The sequence below is a fragment of the Pseudochaenichthys georgianus genome, chromosome 18, assembly GCF_902827115.2.
Source record: "Pseudochaenichthys georgianus chromosome 18, fPseGeo1.2, whole genome shotgun sequence".
Taxonomy (NCBI): domain Eukaryota; kingdom Metazoa; phylum Chordata; class Actinopteri; order Perciformes; family Channichthyidae; genus Pseudochaenichthys; species Pseudochaenichthys georgianus.
In genome coordinates this window covers 12,972,590-12,993,253 of record NC_047520.1, presented here as the reverse complement: position 1 = coordinate 12,993,253, position 20,664 = coordinate 12,972,590, and the positions used below count along the sequence as shown (strand labels likewise).

The 20,664-nt window shown below is 42.3% G+C and overlaps 1 protein-coding gene across 1 annotated transcript in view; it reads left to right on the top strand.

The window, feature by feature from the left end:
* The window catches only part of chrnb1l (cholinergic receptor, nicotinic, beta 1 (muscle) like), a 31,131-nt gene extending 14,451 nt beyond the window's left edge, over window positions 1–16,680 (top strand). Inside the window, exons 10-11 of the mRNA XM_071206506.1 lie at window positions 16,143–16,281; window positions 16,438–16,680. Coding sequence (XP_071062607.1) covers window positions 16,143–16,281; window positions 16,438–16,578 — 280 coding nt within the window. The 3' untranslated portion in view covers window positions 16,579–16,680. The remainder of the gene's footprint in view (window positions 1–16,142; window positions 16,282–16,437) is intronic.
* The last annotated feature ends 3,984 nt before the right edge of the window (window positions 16,681–20,664 follow it).

The window sequence follows — 20,664 nt, the reverse complement described above, 5'->3', positions numbered from 1 at the left end:
GAGATGGTTTGTGCCGATTGCACACAGGACAGGCGTTCACAAACTCCCGAGTGTCAGCCTCCAGCGTGGCCCACCAGAACCGTTCTAGAACCCTCCCCTTGGTACGTTGAATTCCAGGGTGGCAGGAAAGTCTGGATCTGTGAGCCCACTGAAGCACCTCAGCCCTCAAAACCTGAGGCACAAACAAACGGTTGAGAGGACAAGAACTCGGACCGGGTTAGTCCACCAAAGCGGTCTTAACCCTCTCCTCAATCTCCCAAGTGAGGACGCCGATCACCCGAGGAGCAGGGAGAATAGTGTCCGGAATACCCCAGTTGTCTCCCCCCCTCTCGAACTGCCGGGACAAAGCGTCGGCCTTAACGTTGCGGGAGCCCGGGCGGTAGGAGAGGAAAAAATTAAACCGGGTAAAAAATAACGACCACCTGGCTTGTCGGGGATTCAGTCTTTGGGCCGACCTAATGTATTCCAGGTTCTTATGGTCGGTCCAAACCTGAAATGGTTGTTCTGTCCCCTCAAGCCAGTGTCGCCACTCCTCCAACGCCAACTTGACTGCTAGAAGCTCCCGATTCCCCACGTCATAGTTCCTCTCCGCCGGACTCAATCTCCTCGAAAAGAAAGCACAGGGATGGAGCCTCTGGTTCTCCCCAGAACGTTGCGACAGAATGGCCCCCACCCCAACGTCAGAAGCATCCACCTCCACCACCAACTGACCAGCAGGATCTGGTACCTGCAGGATAGGAGCCGATGTAAACCGGCCCTTGAGGTCCTGAAAAGCCTCCTCGGCTGCAGGGGACCATCGGAACGTCACCTTGGACGAGGTCAGGGCGGTGAGCGGGGCGGCCACGGTGCTGTAGCCACGGATGAACCGTCTGTAAAAGTTGGCGAATCCCAGGAAACGCTGCAGCTCCTTCCGGGAATCAGGGACCCGCCACGAAGTAACCGCAGAAACCTTAGAAGGATCCATCTCCACACTTCCTTGACCCACGATGTAGCCGAGAAAGGCGACCGAGGAAGTGTGAAACTCGCACTTCTCCGTCTTGACGAACAGCGAGTTCTCCAGAAGTCTCTGGAGGACCGTCTGGACATGATGGACGTGTTCCTTGAGGTTCCTTGAAAAGATCAAAATGTCATCCAGATAAACAAAAACATAACGATCCAACATGTCCCGGAGTACGTCGTTCACCAATGCTTGGAAAACTGCAGGGGCATTGGTAAGTCCAAATGGCATCACCAGGTACTCGTAATGTCCTGAAGAGGTGTTGAAGGCGGTCTTCCATTCGTCCCCCTCACGGATTCGTACCAGGTGATACGCGTTTCGTAGATCCAGCTTAGTGAAGATTGTAGCCCCCTGTAGTAACTCGAATGCTGACGAGATGAGTGGCAAGGGATAACGATTCTTCACCGTGACGTCGTTCAGGCCCTGATAGTCAATGCAGGGTCTCAGGGTCTTGTCCTTCTTCGCCACAAAAAAAAAACCTGCTCCTGCGGGTGATGTGGAAGGACGAATAATTCCTGCAGCCAGAGAGTCATTGATGTAAGTCTCCATGGACTTCCTCTCTGGTGCCGAAAGCGAGTACAACCGGGCCTTGGGTGGAACTGCTCCTGGATGTAGCTCAATGGCGCAGTCATAGGGCCGATGAGGTGGGAGAGATGTCGCCTTAGCCTTGCTAAAAACCTCCTTAAAGTCCAAATATTCTGCCGGAACCCCAGTAACATCCGGAACCAGGTTCATATCCACAGATAGTTGAGGTGCGGAAGCCTGCTTGAGGAAAACCTGATGACAGGAGGAACTCCAACCTAAGATAGACCCAGTTGCCCAGTCAATGTTTGGGTTGTGGCGGCGGAGCCACGGATAGCCCAAAATCAGAGGGATTTGGGGGGACCGTAGCACATGAAACTGGATTGTCTCATGGTGGTTCCCCGACATGAGCATATGTACCGGCGTCGTCTGGTGTGTCACTGTTCCCAGTAGGTGACCATCCAAAGCATTAGCCGGTACCGGCTGGAGCAACCGAACCTGTTGGATGCCCAGCTGTAGTGCGAGCTCCTCGTCAATGATGCTGACATCTGATCCGGAGTCGATAAAAACAGCCAGAGCCTGAGATTTGCCTGTCAGGAGGAGTTGAGCATGGTACAAGGGTCTTAGATTGGGGATCAGCTCAGAGGTTTGGCCCACCAGTATACTCCCCATTACTGATGAGCTCTGCCTTTTACCGGACAACGGGAAACCATATGTCCAGCCTGACCACAGTAAAGGCAAAGATTACCTCTTCGACGTAACTCCCTCTCCTCAGAGGTAAGACTGGTACGACCCACTTGCATGGGCTCGGCCTCCCCGTACCGTGAGTCAGAGTAGGAATGGGAATTCTCCGCCGAAACCGGAAGTCGAAATCTCCCAGAAACCGGAAGTTGTTGTCGCGAGCAGCGACCCGCCGCTCGCGTCTGTTGCTCTCCTCTCCGGGTCTGGATTCGTCTGTCAATCCGAGAGGTGAGCTCAATCAACCCATCCAAGGAAGCAGGGAGATCATAGGAAACCAGCTCATCTCTCATATAATCCGCTAATCCTCTCAGAAATGCGTCACACTGCGCCGGCTCGTTCCAGCTGCTGCAGCGGCTGCTGGTGCGGAAGTCAAGAGCGTAATCCACCACCGTGCCGGAACCCTGGCTCAAACTCAGCAGACCCCCGGCAGCGTCGGGACCCAGACGAACGGAACCGAACACCTTCCGCATCTCCGCGGAAAATGCAGCAAAAGAGGCGCAGGCTGACGTCTGCTGCTCCCACTCTGCAGTTCCCCATAACCGGGCTCTTCCCGTCAGATGATTAACGGTGAAAGCTACACGAGCCGCCTCGGAGGCGAAGGTGTGGGGCTGCAGTGAAAACAATATGGAACAGTTTGTGAGAAAAGGACTGCATCCCTCCGGCTCACCAGCGTAGCGTTCCGGCGTTCCCACACGAGGCTCCGGAGCGTATCCCGTCGGGCCCGGGGCTGGAGCGGGCATCGGAGCTGCGGGCGGAGGGGCGGTAGCAACCATGGTAGCAGTTAGCTGTTGTACCGTGGCGCCCATCTGTTGCATCTGGGAGGTAAGGTAATCCAGCATTTGTCCCTGGGTTGAGGTTGTCTGGTGGGTCTCGGTAGCTAAGGTAGCTATCGTGACCTCCTGTCTTTGGATGGCATCCTCAACCCTTTCAAAGCGGTCTCTAGGAGACCCGGTGTTTGCTTGGTCCATTTCTGGCCAGATCGTTCTGTCACAATCGAGCTGAGGACCAAAGTGCAGAACACGGGAAACCAGGGATAGTCGGTAATCAGCTTTATTGATGGCAATAGGCTGGTAGGAGACAAAACGGCAGATAGTAGGCAAAGGGCTGGTCGGGGACAGGCGAGGGTTCCAGGAGAAAGCAGGACGGGAGTCGCAGGTACAGCACGGGTCAGGGAGCAGGCGAGGCAGGCTGGTCAGGGACAGGCAGGGTCGAAACCGGGAGAGCAATCTGAAGGGTAATGCGGGAAAGACTGGCATGCTGCAAAGTACGATCTGGCACTGAGGTGAAAGTGAAGTGGGCCTAAATACTAATGGAGCTGATGGGTGCAACAGAGTGAGAGAGAGACAGGGTGTGACTACCAGGTGACTAAGGAAAGTTAATGCAGAAAATAGGTGAGTGAGAAAGCAAACTGTGACAGATATAGTGTCAGATGCTGTGGTAAGGCACGGAGGTAGCTCATTTGGGATATCACCAGTGGAAATCGATTTTATGGCTTTCCAAAATTTCCTAGGATTATTCAGGTTTTCTGTGGTAACCGACAAATAGTACTTTGATTTAGCACTTTTTATTTGAGATGTGATGATATTACTTAATAATACAATACATTATAATATATGATATGATAATTACATTTTAGTTTTATTCATTTCATATTTCATAGTTTCTCATTATTATCATCATCATCTTATTTTTGATTTTATTAATCTGTGTGAATCTGTGCTGTCCTGTTTTTCACTCTCACCCTGTTGCTGTTTGAACTACTGAATTTCCCCACAGGATTAATAAAGGTCCATCTTATCTTATCTTAATGTATAAATTGATTTACTTCAATCTACTGTACTGTGTAAAAACACCCCAACAATATTACAACAAATATACTGCATAAAGCAAACTATATACTTTATTTGATCTAAAATATTGATGTTTCTACAACACCCAGTTGTCCTTGTGTATTTTGTGAATAAAGCGCCATCTCATGGTTAAATCCTGTAATTGAACAAATGGGGAAATTGGGCAACGCCCTCCAGCAATTTGGCAACACCCCCAGCCACTGGCATCCGCTGGGCTTTTGACTGGGACACACCCATGTGACTCCTATCTGGGGTGCTACATCTGTATGTCTTGTAAAACATATCAAATCCTGCATTGACTTTTTTTTATTGTAATTTTCAACAAGGTTAAGCATAAATGTAGTAAAAAAAAAAAACTGCAAGTTGCTCTTTAAGGAAGTGCCAAAGTGTGAAAGTTGGATTTGATGCCATGCTAGCTATTACAGTAGAGTACACAGCGTGCTAGACTTGGCAGGATTACAGCCATCTCCACAGCAGCTCAGAGAATCTGTAACCGTGTGTGCCCTTTGTTCAACCCTGTTTAATACAGCTATATGAAAGGTAGCCTGAAGGATCAATTGGAAAGATGAATGAGTATGTTGTGTGTATGTATATTAGGATATCTTGAATGATCCAGGTTTAAGTGCCTTAAACTTGCATTTTGTTAATATCAAGAGGGGGGACTCCTCTGTTTTAAATAAAGGCCAATTCTCACTGGATTTATTAGACATTTTGAAAACCGGCTAAATCAGCATATCAACATTACGAGGTTCATGTTGTAAATCTTAAGATGCTAAAGCGTTGTTTTAAAACACAACAGCATGCACCTTTTTTTCCATGCTAAAAACGTGAAAACAACATCACTCCGTAGCTTGGTACCGGACTGAATCATTCTAAACTATTAGACGGATTCCCATGAACAACGATTGTAACTTTTGACTTTGATTGTAACTTTTGACATATGTTACTGGGTGCGAAACACCTCCACAGTTCATTGGATGGTCACCACATTGGACATTTGATCAACGAGCTGACATGATCTGAGCATAGGATGAGTCCCTACAGTAACAAACTGAGACGTTGACTTTAATTAAATGTATTATGTCAACAAATTACACATAATTGTATTAGGTTCGTTGTATGTAATATTATTGCTATCAACTAATACTAATATGTGTAATTTGTTCACATAATACATTTAATTAAAGTCAATGTCTCAGTTTTTTCAGTGTATTCTGTATATGCATACCAATGTCTTCACTCTGGCTAATCTACCAGTAGGCCTCAGCCTTGCCACCCAACATTGGCCTTATAAACCGCTCCAGCCCTCTGAACCAGACCCTTTTTTCTGGGCATCTCTCATCCCGTTCCAAAGGCATCATATTCATTCCTGTCTAAGCCCCACACCCGCGGCCACAGTCGCCAGCCTCTAAGCCTCTGTTTAGGTTGGACATTAGGGGTTAATCCCCCAGAAATGAGGTGGAGAGATTGCGAGGAATAGATAGGGATAGATGAGTGTAAGGGAAAACCGGTGTTGAGTGATAGGGGCGGGGGGGGGGGGGGGGAATTTGGCGCTTTTGATGTGGCGGAGACGGTGGTCAGACCCCATCATCCCGTCTGTGTCGGCTGGTTTAGCTTTTATTCTGTCAGAGGGCTGGTTAAAGCCAGTTGGTGTCCTTTAAAACACATTTATGAGAATAATCTGCATGTTTCAGGACGTTTCAAGTACTCTACTTAAGTACACTTTTGAGATATTTGTACTTAACTTGAGTATTTCCATTTTATGTAACTTTGTATTTCTACTCCACTACAATTCAGAGTTGAATATAAAGTAGTAATTTAAGTTACTTTGCAGATATAGATTAATGATAAAGAATATGATAAACACTTAAATAAGACTTTAGTTATACCTGGATTAAATTCACATGCAACCCAACAGTACTAATGTATTCATTAAAGTTAGTTTCACCTTTACCAGCGTGATAAACACATGAAAACATATATGATGTGATCTGCCAATCTGCATAAGGAGAACTTTTACTTTTGATACTTTAGGTATATCTAGATGCCAATATTTTTCTACTTTTACTTGAGTATCATTTTGATTACTGGACTTTCACTTGTAGAGTATTCCTACACTTTCTACTTTTACTTAAGTACAAGATCTGAGTATTTCTTCCACCTCTGAAAACAACACCGTACATGTGCTTGTGTGAGGGTGTGTTTGTGTGTGTCATGGTGAGAGAGGCTCCATGCATCAGCAGTATGAAGCTGTGGAATGTGATTGGCACGCAGCGTGTGGCGCAGCGCCGCTCAGCCCTGAGCTGTGGCCACACACACACACACACACACACACACACACACACACACACACACACACACACACACACACACACACACACACACACACACACACACACACACACACACACACACACACACACAAAAAACACCATTCCTGCAGGAGCTCTTGGTCCCTCGTTTTTATTGTCCCGCAGTCCATCTGTTGTCACGCTGTCTCTCTGGGACCCTGATAAGTTGTCCCGCTCCCTCCCTCACTCCCCTCTCTGGTGCCGGGGGGGCAGCACGATCGTGACGACCTTAACTCAATGTCTAGGGGACAGGTAAAATGGGACCAATAGATTATCTTTAACAGAGATGGAATGGAAGTATATCATTTTGCAATAGCTATGTCCACATTCACATTTATCCATGCGTTTATGCATTTACACAAACAAAACCTCACAAACATGTGACTTTCAACTAAAGTTTTTGCTTCGTTTTCTGTATAATTGTATTTTACCAAGTGAGTGGGGTCTTGAATACACACACACTACATTCACAGTTAAACATGACACAACATTTTCCTTCCTCACCAACATAACATAAGGTAACAGTCAAGAAAGAAAATGTACATACATAAAAAAGATACTGTATTTGAAACAATAATACATACATACATTAATTTAGGAAGGTAGATGACAAATGGTAGTCATTGACTAATTTATGCATGCCTTTTGATGCAAAGATCAAAAACATGCAACTGGAAATTCTATTTTTAGTACTCAGAAAATAAGATATCCACCTGCATGGCATTTATTATTTGATGACAACGTTTTAACTTCCAAAAAGCTGTGGCTGCATAGGGTTGGGAAATGTCTATGTACCAACGGACCGACCAACCAACGTTAAGCTGCTGTTTGCAGCGAAAATATGGTCTCTTAAAAAGAATGAACACAACGAAAATGTATTTGATTAGTCTGCAGAATCAAACCAAAAGATAACACCCTGCTCCCTCAGCAAACACAAAACAGGACACAAAGAAGATGAACCAATACAAGGAGTCCTTTAACGTATCATAAGTGAAAGGATGAGTTAACGGTGCAGTTTCAAGGTGGTATCAAAAAAACCCAATAAGGGTTTTATTGGATTTAAACTCAACAAAAGTAGAACCAGCCCGATCACTGGTTCTGGGAGACTTCAATTATTTTCAGCTGTTGGTAATTAGGCACACAGAGAGGGGCGTGGCAGACCTGAAACACAGTGAGGGGATTTTAGAGATTGAGATTGTTGTTGATTTCAAGAATAAAACTTGGATATTCCGTAACATTTGAGTGGTAAATATGTGGGGTGATAAGGTTTTTTTTTTTTTTAATACCTTATATTTATTGGCTATTTATTTCAGAGTATAAACTTTTATTTTTTACATAGGCTAGATATAACCTGAAGTGATGAAGCAATGTAATTCCTTGCAAAAAAAAAAATGAAATAGTTTCATTGTGATCAGGATCTTTAATGAAATGGCTGTTGCATAAACCCATTTTAAAATACACAAACTTAAGAAATAAATGAACATGACTAAAATAAATAAAATAGGATGTTGAGTTACAGTTTTCAGCTGACAATAAGGGTTTGCAAAACACACCCAAGTCTTACAAGAGGTGAAGGGTGAACGGGGTGATGGGGGGGCAGCAGGAGGAAGTTAAATCTGTAACAAACAGTTAGCGCTTTCTTCGAGTGTGGTCGGACACGCGTCTCTGTGACCTCACCTGCTGTGTTAAAAAAGTATACGTGTTGGGTCAAGTATGCATAAATAAATGGATGAAGAGTGAGGGTGAATCATGAGGGTGTGAATCTACTTAAAGGCTACACATATATTCTTGGAGTTTCAAATGTTTTCATTGTAAAAGCATCATGCATTGCTTTTTTCCATATAAACAATAACAAATCTCAAAAGACACGGGAAAGAAAGAAAAAAAACAGTAATAAGTAAAAAACTAAACTAAATGAATTCAAAAAATGTAATTGTACAATCAATTATTGAAACAAAAATAAGATTACTGACTTTAAATGAACATAAGTTATTCCTTTAGTTATTATTGTTTATTTAAATAATGTAAATGTTTGATTATTATTATTATTATTATTAAATGTATTAAAATATAAGCATTTTATAATTATATAAACTATTTGATTATTATATTAAATATTTGATTTAATATAATAATACCTAGCCCTAATTTCAAGATGTCAGGATACATTTTTTTATTTGTTTTTGTTTTTTATACCTTCTACATAATTTCAAAAGTCAATTCAGAGATGAATTTCTAGGCATGACGGCACTACAGGAACGCTGTCAATAGGACTCCCTCACCAACACACTCTCACTCCATAATCGTCCAGAAGCGACGTTTGGTCAGTGTCCGTGGTGTGCAGTTGTGACGCTCCTATAGGCTCCTTCAGCTTCATAAAGGGACGCAAATAGCTTTCAACTGATTGCAATGTATTCCCATCTGCGGCGGGATTTGACGCTCATGGAAGCACAGCATTCGTTTGCGTCGGCTGCCCTTAAAGGCAATTTGAGCGTCCATTCCCATTGGATAACGGAGAATTGTACACCCGGAAGTAAGTATTCCCTTTACAGTGATATCTGCACTACTCATCAACTAAAAAACACCAGATTATCCTTGTTAATTACACAACATTGATTGGTTTAAATTGTGTGCAATGCTTTTGTATTTTTCCCCTTCGATTCGGAGAAACAAATATTTTCTCGGAGTAAAGGATGGCAGAAGACACTACACTACCCAGAATCCCCAGCTATCGTTTGGACTACACCATGTGCTCTGTTTGACAAACCCCATTTTTTTTCACCATTCATTCCAATGGCTGGCGTCTATGTCACGTGATCTTCAAATTTCTCCCTGCAGAAAAAAAAAACATGGCCGAACTTCGTTTTATTCTCGGTGGAAAATGTCTATTTTAAAGTTAGTTTGGCCATTAAAATGCGTTTTTATGTCATTTGATGCGAGAAATATGAGTTGTTATTTCAGATTATGTGTGCAGTGGATGTACATAATCTTTAGTTTGCTAGTTATTACGAAGATTACTTCAGGAAATTGCGTCCATAGAACGTTTTCATTGTTACCAAGGTGGTTGCTAGGGACGCTGCTATCGATATTATTTCTGTTATGTTGTGTAACTGTTTAATGGTGTTATCTTTATTGCTACCCCCTTCCCCGTCAATGTATAGTGTTGGTCCACAGCGCAAACATATTAGTTTAACAAAATCCGCATCTAAAGATACGTTATTTTCCCCTGTGCAATTCCAGTCTCACATCTCACAGCACATCGTCATTAACAAATACCGGAAACAGACCGAAAACATTTAAGAAAAATAAAATACTTTATTCCGATTGTGCTTGCTTTTCTCTTTGAAAGTCATCACATAACGGCATTGTAATACACAGTTCGGCTGCATTAAATATTACATATCTGCCGTAGTTCTGTAATTATAGAGCCCTGATGAGAAGACCTCTAGACAAACATGAGGAACTGAAAACATGACGTGGATCATAAATATATCAGCCATTAAACAACATCTTACATTTCTTTTCACACAATACGTCTCCTTGCAGTATCAACACTAATTCGGCTGACTTTTATATTTGATCCAATTGGTAGATAGGCTGTATTTACACCATAAAGGTGCACAGCTGATATAAAGGGACACCTAGTGGTTAAAGCATGTTATTGAATTTCATTATTTGTATTATTAGATATTAATAGGATCCCTATAAAGTATATTCATTACTCGTTATTCTCTACTAATAGTTAATTAAAGACTGTATATAATGACTATTTTGCACATCCCTTTCAAGATTTCAAGATTTTCTAAGGTTTATTGAAATATCATATAGGCCTGCACAACTATGGTGTAGTTATGCATTGAATGAAAAACTTGGGTCGCAGGTTCCTCAATAGTGCATTACAAGACTATCAATATTTGTGCATACCTCCAGCAATGTTAACTATGTCGAAGCACTTATTTTAACTGATATTATACACAGAGTTTGGTGTAACGCGTTACAAAGTAACGTGTTACTGTAATAATATTACTTTGTCGGTAACGGAGTAGTGTTAGGCGCTACTTTTATAATTCAGTAATGACAATACAGTTACTAACATTGCCCCGACACGCGTTACTTCGTTACTTTCTAAAATCAGTCATAATCAAACCTCAACAAACACCTGCAAAGAACACATGCTAAGGTGAAGCTAACGCACATAGCTGTTGTTTATTTATATCACACACGTAGTCTGTTCTTCTTCTCTGTTTTCCGGTTGTTGCCTGTTTTGAATGACGAATACACACTACCGCCGCCTGCTGGTAAGGAGAGTTATTGCCACTCACGCATGCGCAGTTCGTACGTGCTCGGCTGAAGTCTTTGCGGTGTGCTCCAGTCTGGCTCCAGTGCAACACATGGCCAACACGCAGGAGAACACGCTGACGCAACAGCGTGAGCAGAGATAGACTGCGCAAAATATACAGATAGCAGGAGACAGAGGACAGCCACGGTCAGATAGGAAAACATTCAGGAGCTATCTGGATCAGTCTTATGCGACAATGGAAACTGAACTAAAGAGAACATTTGAAACTTTAGCAGTCTGCGTGATCTGCCTGTAGGGAGGGGCGGGCCGGCCCTGCAAGTAAAGTAACGAGTAAAGTAACGAATTACTTTATGTAGAGAGTAACGAAGTAGTGTAATATATTACTTTTTTTTAAAGTAATATGTAATATGTAATATATTACTTTTTTTTAGTAACGACCCAGTCTGTTATTATACATAATGTATTATACTCTTATAAGATGTATGTAGATATTTCATCTCCGGCCTTGTCAGGTATTGAACAATCAATAAAGACAGAACACAGAATTGTTGAATATAAAACACAGAATTTGTGTGATTATACTAAATGATTTACAAATAAACACCACTGCATATTTACAACTGTTACACATGCTGATGTAACGCAAATGTTCCAACTTGGGATCAATAAAGTATATCTTATCTTAAGCTGATCGATGGCTACTGCCATATTTGCTAAATTTGCCTCTGAACCTTGACAAGTGCATGTTTCAGGCTTAACAATTAATGTAATGTAATGTTATCAATTAACAACAGGGTTCACAAACATAAGTCCAGCTGTTAAATAAAGCTCTTCTGACCTTAGCTGGCATGTGTGTATATATATTAATGCTGCCCATTATGGGCACAAGCCATTTTCACCCATTTATTCATTATATGTTTTAAATTTGAGTGCTTCCTATCCCCTAAACCTCCAGGGATGTACACAGTTCAATACTGGCAACTTCTTATTATGGGAAATATGAAAATGTCTTTTAAAACTACAATTCCAAGTAGAGACGTGCCATAGAGAACATGTTGCGAAACAGAATAGCCAGCATGTGTAGTTCTGGGGGTGGGGGAGGGGGGGACGCGGTGGACCCGTTCAAATCCAGTTTTGGACAGTCTGCCGTGGTTCCATCCCATTTCAAGTGCTGTTCGAGAATCGGCTTAACCCTCGGAGCACACTCTCCAATCACAGAGCTTGAGGACTATCACTGGGTTTGTCAAACAGAGCACATGGTGTAGTCCAAACGATAGCTGTGGATTCTGGGTAGTGTAGTGCAGTGGTTCCCAAACGGTGTGCCGCGGCACACTGGTGTGCCGTGAGGCAAGTCCGGGTGTGCCGTGGGATTTTGTGACAACCATACGTTATTATTGCAATATACAACTACATAAAAATAATAATTTTTTTATTTACTATATCAGTACTTTGTAGGTTTATATGTACGTAATCTGCGCGACTACATCTCCACCTGCAGTGCTGCATACACATGGCTGAGTCAGCGATAACTCTCGAGGGGTGGAGGTATGCCCATTATTTTGAGTTCGTCCGAAGAATAGACAGGAATGTGACGGTGAGGTGCAAACTGTGTCCAGGCCAGAAGCTGTTATCCACTGCTGGAAACACCACGTCAAACCGCAACACACACCTGCAAATAACACATGCTAAGGTGGAGCTACCGCACACGCTATGTGTTTGTTTATATCACAGTCTGTTCTTCTTCTCTGTCTTCCGGTTGTTGCCTGTTTTGAATGACGAATACACACTACCGCCGCCTGCTGGTAAGGAGAGTTATTGCCACTCACGCATGCGCAGTTCGTACGTGCTCGGCTGAAGTCTTTGCGGTGTCTGGTTCCAGTGCAACACATGGCCAACACGCAGGAGAACACGCCGACGCAACAGCGTGAGCAGAGATAGACTGCGCAACATATACAGATAGCAGGAGACAGAGAACAGCCACGGTCAGATAGCAGGAGACAGAGGACAGCCATGGTCAGATAGGAAAACATTCAGGATGGAAACTGAACTAAAGAGAACATTTGAAACTTTAGCAGTCTGCGTGATCTGCCTGCAGGGAGGGGCGGGCCGGCCCTGCGAGTAAAGTAACGAGTTACTTTATGTAGAGAGTAACGAAGTAGTGTAATACTTAAGTAATATGTAATATGTAATATATTACTTTTTTTTTAGTAACGACTCTGCTGAAATGTTACATTTATAATTTGTAGTTCAGGACCATGGACAATGCAGCTTCCTTGCATTGACAGTTCTCTGTGCTGAATTTCCTTTGTCTCATTTTTAATGTTGTGACCTGTCTGGTTTAAATGAGTGTGTTGTTGCTTTGATGAAGCCTAATTTGATAACGTTTCAAATTCATTTCTGAAATATTTCGTTACTAAATATTTCATGAGTAATATAGTTGTCTTTGTTACATTTTATTTGGCATTTGTAAATAATTATGCACATTTACAGATATTTTACATATGAGTGATAACACGTGTTATCAGGGCTATTTTGCACAATAGGTGTGCCTTGAGATTTTGACTTGTCCTTTGGTGTGCCTTGGGCACAAAAAGTTTGGGAACCACTGGTGTAGTGTCTTCTGCCATCCTTTACTCCGAAAAAAATATTTGTTTCTCCGAATCGAAGGGGAAAAATACGAAAGCATTGTACACAATTTAAACCAATCAATGTTGTGTAATTAACAAGGATAATCTGGTGTTTTTTAGTCGATGAGTAGTGCAGATATCACTGTAAAATTAATCGACAGTAAGAGGAATACTTACTTCCGGGTGTAAAATTCTCTGTTATCCAATGAGAATGGACGCTCACATTGCCTTTAAGGGCAGCCGACACAAACGAATGCCGTGCTTCCATGAGCGTCAAATCCCGCCGCAGATGGGAATACATTGCAATCAGTTGAAAGCTATTTGCGTCCCTTTATGAAGCTGAAGGAGCCTAGGAGCGTCACAACTGCACGCCACGGGACCCTGACCAAACGTCGCTCCTGGACGCTTGGGGAGTGAGAGTGTGTTGCCCTCACAGCTCATATGTTTTGGTTTATGGAACAGCTGTTTAAAGGGAAGAATGAAGGAAGTCAAAGGTCATGGTATCACATGAATGTTGACCCAGTGTGCTGCTGCTGTCACTCACCTTTGGAGGAGCCACATGAAGGGCCACAGCGGTACACATAGTGTACGCTACGAAGCGACAACACGGACATCTACGTATCTCTGCCCGTCCTTCACCTGACAGATAATGTCACCCATGGGTTGTTTTAGCAGAACCATGCTGTGCCGGTGACACTCACACATAAATCTGAGCTTATTGAGCATTTGTGAAGGGGAAAGCTGCATTTGTTAAATTCCACCAGAGGACATGCATCGGAATATTAGCATGACACTACTCACAAGACATTACATTACATATCATTTAGCCGATGCTTTTATCCAAAGCAACTTACAATCAGTTAAAAAACAAGGAAAGTGCAGGAATATTCACTTCAAGCAAGCAATACCATATTAAGTGCTGGGTTGCGGTCGAATAGTCCATTTAGCTTAGGAACCTTCCTTCTGAGTGAAATGACCCGGAAGTACGTCAGTGGCAGCCATGATAAGTGCTGTTCGAATTCTCTAAATGAAAGGAAAGGAGGTTTCAAACTTATTTTTAGCTTAGGAAGCACTGGCCCTTCCTTTACGAAAGGAGAGGAGAAAATGCTGCCCCACAATGCTTTGCGGCCGCAGCATTTGCCGTCACACAACAGTCGGCCGTTCACGGAAACAACCGATTATGACCGAGAAATTATATCATGAAAGTTACGGTGCTTATTAAGCTTAAACAACGTATGTAACTTGTTTTGAACGTTCATCAGTATTATAATCAAAAAGAGTAATATGAACGTTAATTTTTACTGAAATGATCAAATAAAGTCAACATTTCACAGTCTTTACTGAGCTGTGTGGGGTTTGTTCAACTTTTAAAAGATTTTTGAATGGTGATAGAAGCTACACAGTGATAGATGTTGGAATAATTTTTATAATAAATACATTTGTAATTTATTTTCATATATTTTCATACAATCATACGTATTGGGATCATTTGTATTAATGTGTACCGGAGGGAGAGAGTGACGAGCATAAGTTTCACTTTCATTTTTTATTTAAATTCCAACTTTGGTCATGAAGAATATGTTTCTCTGTTGTCCACGTTCATGAAGCTTAAAACAACAGAGCACGGTGCAGAGTCTCTCGATGAGTTTACAGTAGTCCCTCATTCTTATTAAACATCCATGTTGTAGTCCGCTGTATAGAACACTGTAGTTTCCATAGTTCCCCCACAGCAGCAGCAGACGCACATTCATGACCTCCACTGGCGCATCATAAACACGTCGGATAGTGAAAGTGCAGTCGGATTCTCTAAAGTACCGCAGTCTCTTCTCCTAAGTCCTTTTGAATTCTCCTATCCACTATCCCTTAACCCCGTGACGTTTCACTCAGAGGTCAAGGGATAGACGATAGGGATAGACGTTAGGAGCTGATTTTTTGACTATTCGACCGCAACCCAGGTGAATAAGTTCCAAGGCATAAATCGACCTTTAAAGGTTCTTCATGATTTGTTCTTCTCAATAGCTTAATTGCTATGGTACAATCGAAATAGATGCATTTTCAGTTTGTTTTGGAAGATATGCAGAGTTTCTGCTGTCCTGATGTCAATGGGGAGCTCACGCCACCATTTAGGAGCCAGGATAGCAAACAGGCATGTTTTTGAGGGGTACCTGGGTCCCAATCACAGTGATGGAGTAGCAAGCCGGTTGGCTGACGCCGAACGTAGTGCATGTGCTGGAGTATATGGTTTAACCAAGGCCTGGATGAAGGAAGGGGCTGATCCCTCACAGCTCGGTAGGCCAGCACCAGTGTCTTGAAGCGTATTCTTGCATCCGCTGGCAGAGAAATAATCACTATTTCTACTATTTTTCATTTGTATTTAAAAGTTTGTATATAATGATCATAAAAGCTCAAATATAAAATTATCTAATATATGAATCTTAATTGTACTGTTAAAAACTACAAATTAAAAGAATAGAAGAAAAAAAATAAGTATCAACTTTTGGTCAGTGGCTATGGCTTGTGGCAAAAGTGGAAATCTATATCATTGCATAGAAACCATTGTAAACCATTATTAGAAGTATTGTAAAGAGAGAAAATGCTTTAACAGTGTATGCAAAAATAACAGGAAACACAAGTAAACCATCTTGGAATGTTAGCTAGATTTGAAAAGAGTTTGACCAAGACTAAATGTGTTGTTGCAGAAATGTCTTAATTACAATACATATTCTTTCCCTACTTTCCACGCTTGTTTCTCAGGTCTGAGAGCCCAGTGAAGCTCCAGCGGCTCCCGAACACTGACAGCTTTTGTCTGATCCTCCCCCCCCACCTGAAGTCAGCCATCGCTGCGGTGACATACATGGCCGAGCAGCTAAAGAAGCAGGACACGGACGACACGGTGAGAGCAACACACTCTCTGTCAGGCAGCTTGTTATTCAGTCTATCAGCAGCTCCAGGTCACACAGCGTCCCACACACACTGATGTTCCTGTGTCATTGCATACACACAGTATTTGCTGAGTCACTGCTTACAGGAAAGTCTGTGTTCCCTGCAGATGACAGGAGACTGGCAGTACATCGCCCTCGTGGCGGACCGCCTCTTCTTCTGGCTGTTTGTCATCATCACCACGCTGGGCACCTTGGCCATGTTCTTGGACGCCAGTTTTAACTACACCCCCGACAACCCCTTCCCATAGAAGCCAAAAACACAAGCTTGATAAATGTTTCGGATGTCACCCCTTCTTATTGGTGATTTCTGAGACCTGACTTGCCATTAATACCGATTCCATATGTATGATGTCTACCTGAAAATGTCATATTTGTATCATATTTAAAGTACCCGACATGATTAAGGATTCCATGTAGATGTATTTGTAGTAACACTCAATGGTTTTTCATTCTTTTTTTTGTCTAAATTATGTATTTAACACATTGTGGTATCGGTTAGTTTACTTTTTCAATACATTTTTCTCAAAAGTGACATTGTCTGTTCCTTCTGTACTTACACAGTGATTGTTATGTTTGCCTGTGGGCAGTAGAGGGCAGTAACATGGTGTTCATTTAGAACACTGCAGTTCAAAGGGACTCAAAATGTACATACACTGCCCGTCCAAATAAAAAGTCACCAACTGGATTTAACTAAGCAAATATTTTAGAGCCTTCCATTGGATAACTGCAGTGATTGCTATGTTTCAGCTGGCAATAAGTTATTAAACCCTAAAGCTGATGTGGTGACTAGCTTATCATTTCTTAAACAGCCATGTCTGAAGACATCAATCAGTTTCAGAAGGTTCAAATGATTGGCCTGCATCAAGTAGAGATAACAACTAAGGAGGGTTAAGAACTGGCCAACACATTATTAAAACCAAATCAATTAATCAATATGTACGGTATACCTAGTTCCAGACGCATCAGAGAGAGGCGGATGAAGTGATGTACCCACCATGCCTAGTGCCTACCGTACAAGCCTATTGTGTTATGATCTGGGGTTGCTGCAGTTGGTCAGATCTATAGGTTCAGCAACTTTATTTCCCCAAAGAGTGAGGTCAGCTGACTACCTAAATATACTGAATGACCAGGTCTTTCCATCAATGGAGTGTTTCTTCCCTGATGCGACTCTCCCATCATCAATACAAGATCTTGGTGGAAAATTCAAGCAACTCTGGACAGAAATATATTTTGTTACATTACAGAAGATTATCGATATGATGCCCTGGTGACTGCGTGCCGCATTCAAGCTAAAGACAGTCCGACTAAATATTAGAGTGTGCAACTTTTTTATGAACAGGCAATGTATTTCTACAGTTATTGTTAGGAGGATGGTCTCTGGATAAAGGCGTTATCCCTTATGTTCACTGATATACCCTTTCGAACAATGGCTTTATAAATATGTTGTCAGGATCTCGACACAAACTGATTAACCCAAATGCACTACTCAGAGACAAAGACTTGAATGTAAAAAAATGTAATTTTAATTTCACAGATCAGGTAATCCCTCTTAACAGAGTAGGTACTGGAAATAATAAAAGACGCTCACAAGGAGGAAAAAACTAGGCATAACAAAAAGAGAACTTAAGAAAAACTTAAGCCTACAAAATTAACAAAAGAAACAAAAGCTGACATGAGTGAAAGCGATCCTTTCTGAGCTGAGGCTTGGCACGACCATACGGAGAAACAAACTGACACAGGACAGGGGAGAGACAGGACTATTTAAACATGAGGTGAGTGGGAACAGGTGGAAACAATCAGGGGCGGGGCAGACACTGATGGCGGGAAAAACACACAAAGGGAGGAAGAAACAGGGCCTGAAATGAAAGACGAGGTAAATACAAAATAAAACAGGAAATGACAGACAAAATACATAAACATAACTAACACATTTGACGAGACACAACATATGTAAAGATAAAAGAAAACAAACTATGTTTAGTTGGTGAATGACTTTGAATTAGGCAGCGTTAGTATACCTTAACTTTAGTATTAGAAGAAGTATAGTGTTCAGCAATCTTGAAGGAACTTTCCTTTATTGACATGCTGTGTAACGAGATCTATTTTTATAAGTATGAAAACTTTTTGAAGGGCTTTACAGGAAGTTGGATCTTGAAGAAATTACACGCTATGTGACTCAAATCCAGCATTTCTGACACAGTGAGGGAAACTATACGTGTTTTGAGGCCTCAGATACAATTTCTCATGTATTCTTGTGACTGTTTGAAGAGACCGTGATTCGGTCAGATGATTGTAGACTCTTTGAGTTTAACAATGTTGCTGTACGGAATGAATCATGTACTGAGGCAATACTGTCTTGACTGTCCAAAATGAGTTTCCAGTCAATCCCCAGGCAATAGGTGTTTAAAAAGCCATTGTTTTTCTATTGTATCGACTACAATGAAGCCTATTTTATAAGCCCTTTTCTTTTAATCTGAGCCCCAATCTCACCTTCCCATTTAAAGTTTGTAAATCCAACAGTGAAATAAAAAAGAACCGGTCAACACCTGATATTGCATCAACGCTAGACTGACCGAAACTGGGTAAATCTGGACTCAGCACAATTGAAGCAGCGTACTGTGTTGTTATTAACTTAGTCTTACAGTAAAGTGCATTCCAGCGACACTGTAGTCATGTTCACGCTCACTGAGGAGCAGCACAAAGCCACAGAGCCTGTGATTGTATCCATTGTGTCCAAATATGTCTCCACCCTGCATGTAGCACTTGCCAAACCTCTGAGGAGAAGAGAGCCTACAACACCGAGAACACAATCTATTGGCCCCGTCCTGCTACTGAGTCTAGTTGCATAAGAAGACTGAAGGTGATAAAGACATGGGACATGTAGCGAGGGGCGCCATCCCCCTCATTTGTGCACTCGGGAGCTTTTCAGGGAAAAGCAGCGGGCCCGGTGTGTTTTATTGCTAATGCCTCAGTGACTTCCAAGGGCACTTAAAGGACCTCAATCATTGGACTTGCACTCCACTTGCTCACTTCAGACCCAGAGGAGGCCTCAGGAATGGGAGGGAGAGGCCCCCCGAGAGAATGTTGTTAGTGACCTTCTTTGGGCTGATTTAGGTGTTTTCTTTTTCACTTCCCATTGAGCAACAGCAAGCAAGACACATGTGAAAAAGGGAAAGTAGTAAAAGGGAAAGGGGGGGAAAGAGCATTGTTCTTCTTTTTTGTTCTTTGCTACCTAGGTCCTTCGTGGAAAAAGCAGCCAAGAGGACATCAGATAAATCAGGTAACCCATAGCAACAGCATTGGTAGGACTGGAACTGGCCCTTGATATTCTTCCTGTTGCACAGCTTATCAAGCTCACCTTTTCGTACCTTTTTAAATGTTTTTCTTTACTTTTTTCTTTCATCTTTCTCAACTCTTTCCATCACCCAGAACACCCCCGCCTCCTCTTCTTCCTCCTCCGCCTCTATATCAAAGTGATTCCTTGAGCTATGGGGTCCTTCTTCCCAGGCAACAATGAGGCATTTGTTTGGCCACAGAAGCTACGACTTGAGGCCTATTACCCCGGCCTGGATACAGTATAAGGGAAAGAGTTACATTGGGAGAAAATGTGGGTGAAGGTGGGGGGGGGGGGGGAGGAGGGCAAGAATGTGAGAAAATTAAAGAAGTGAGGAAAACAGGAGGTGAGCACATTTCCATGAACCTGCAGTGGGATTACTTCCTGCAGGTTTATGGGTTATTACTTCCTCTCCCATTGCTGTAGCTATTGTTCAGCCTCAGTGTGAAGTCAAAAACACTGCAGTGCCAAAAGCCCGACCAATGGTATCGACAACGCTTGTTATTGTGTCTTGGTATTTGGCAACTACTGGAAAACATATATTGTAAAATATTAGGAAGTAGCAACATGGCAACTTTTAATGTAAAAAAGATCCAGAAGAGCTCCAACAAGCCGTTTAGGGACAGAGAGTGAATACACATACTACACAGAGATGCTGTATGAGAAACCAATGTGAGTTTGGAACATTGCACAATATAAATCTATTTTAGTATATCTCAAACATGGAATTATGATCAGTAGAAATGGCCATGACATGGGACCTTTAAATAAAGGATCCGGGTACATCTAAGTTCCAACACTGTTCATATGACATGATGCGTAAATTGGGTAAATATACATGTTTCAGAAATACATATTAACAGTAATAGGTATATATTTGATACGCAGTTGTTATGTTATGACGAAGCGTCTGAAGCATTTTGAAAAGGTTAGAAAGTGTTGAAGTGCTGAGTGCAGAGACATCCTGTTGCTTTGCTGGAAGCGGAGGGGACATTTCCCA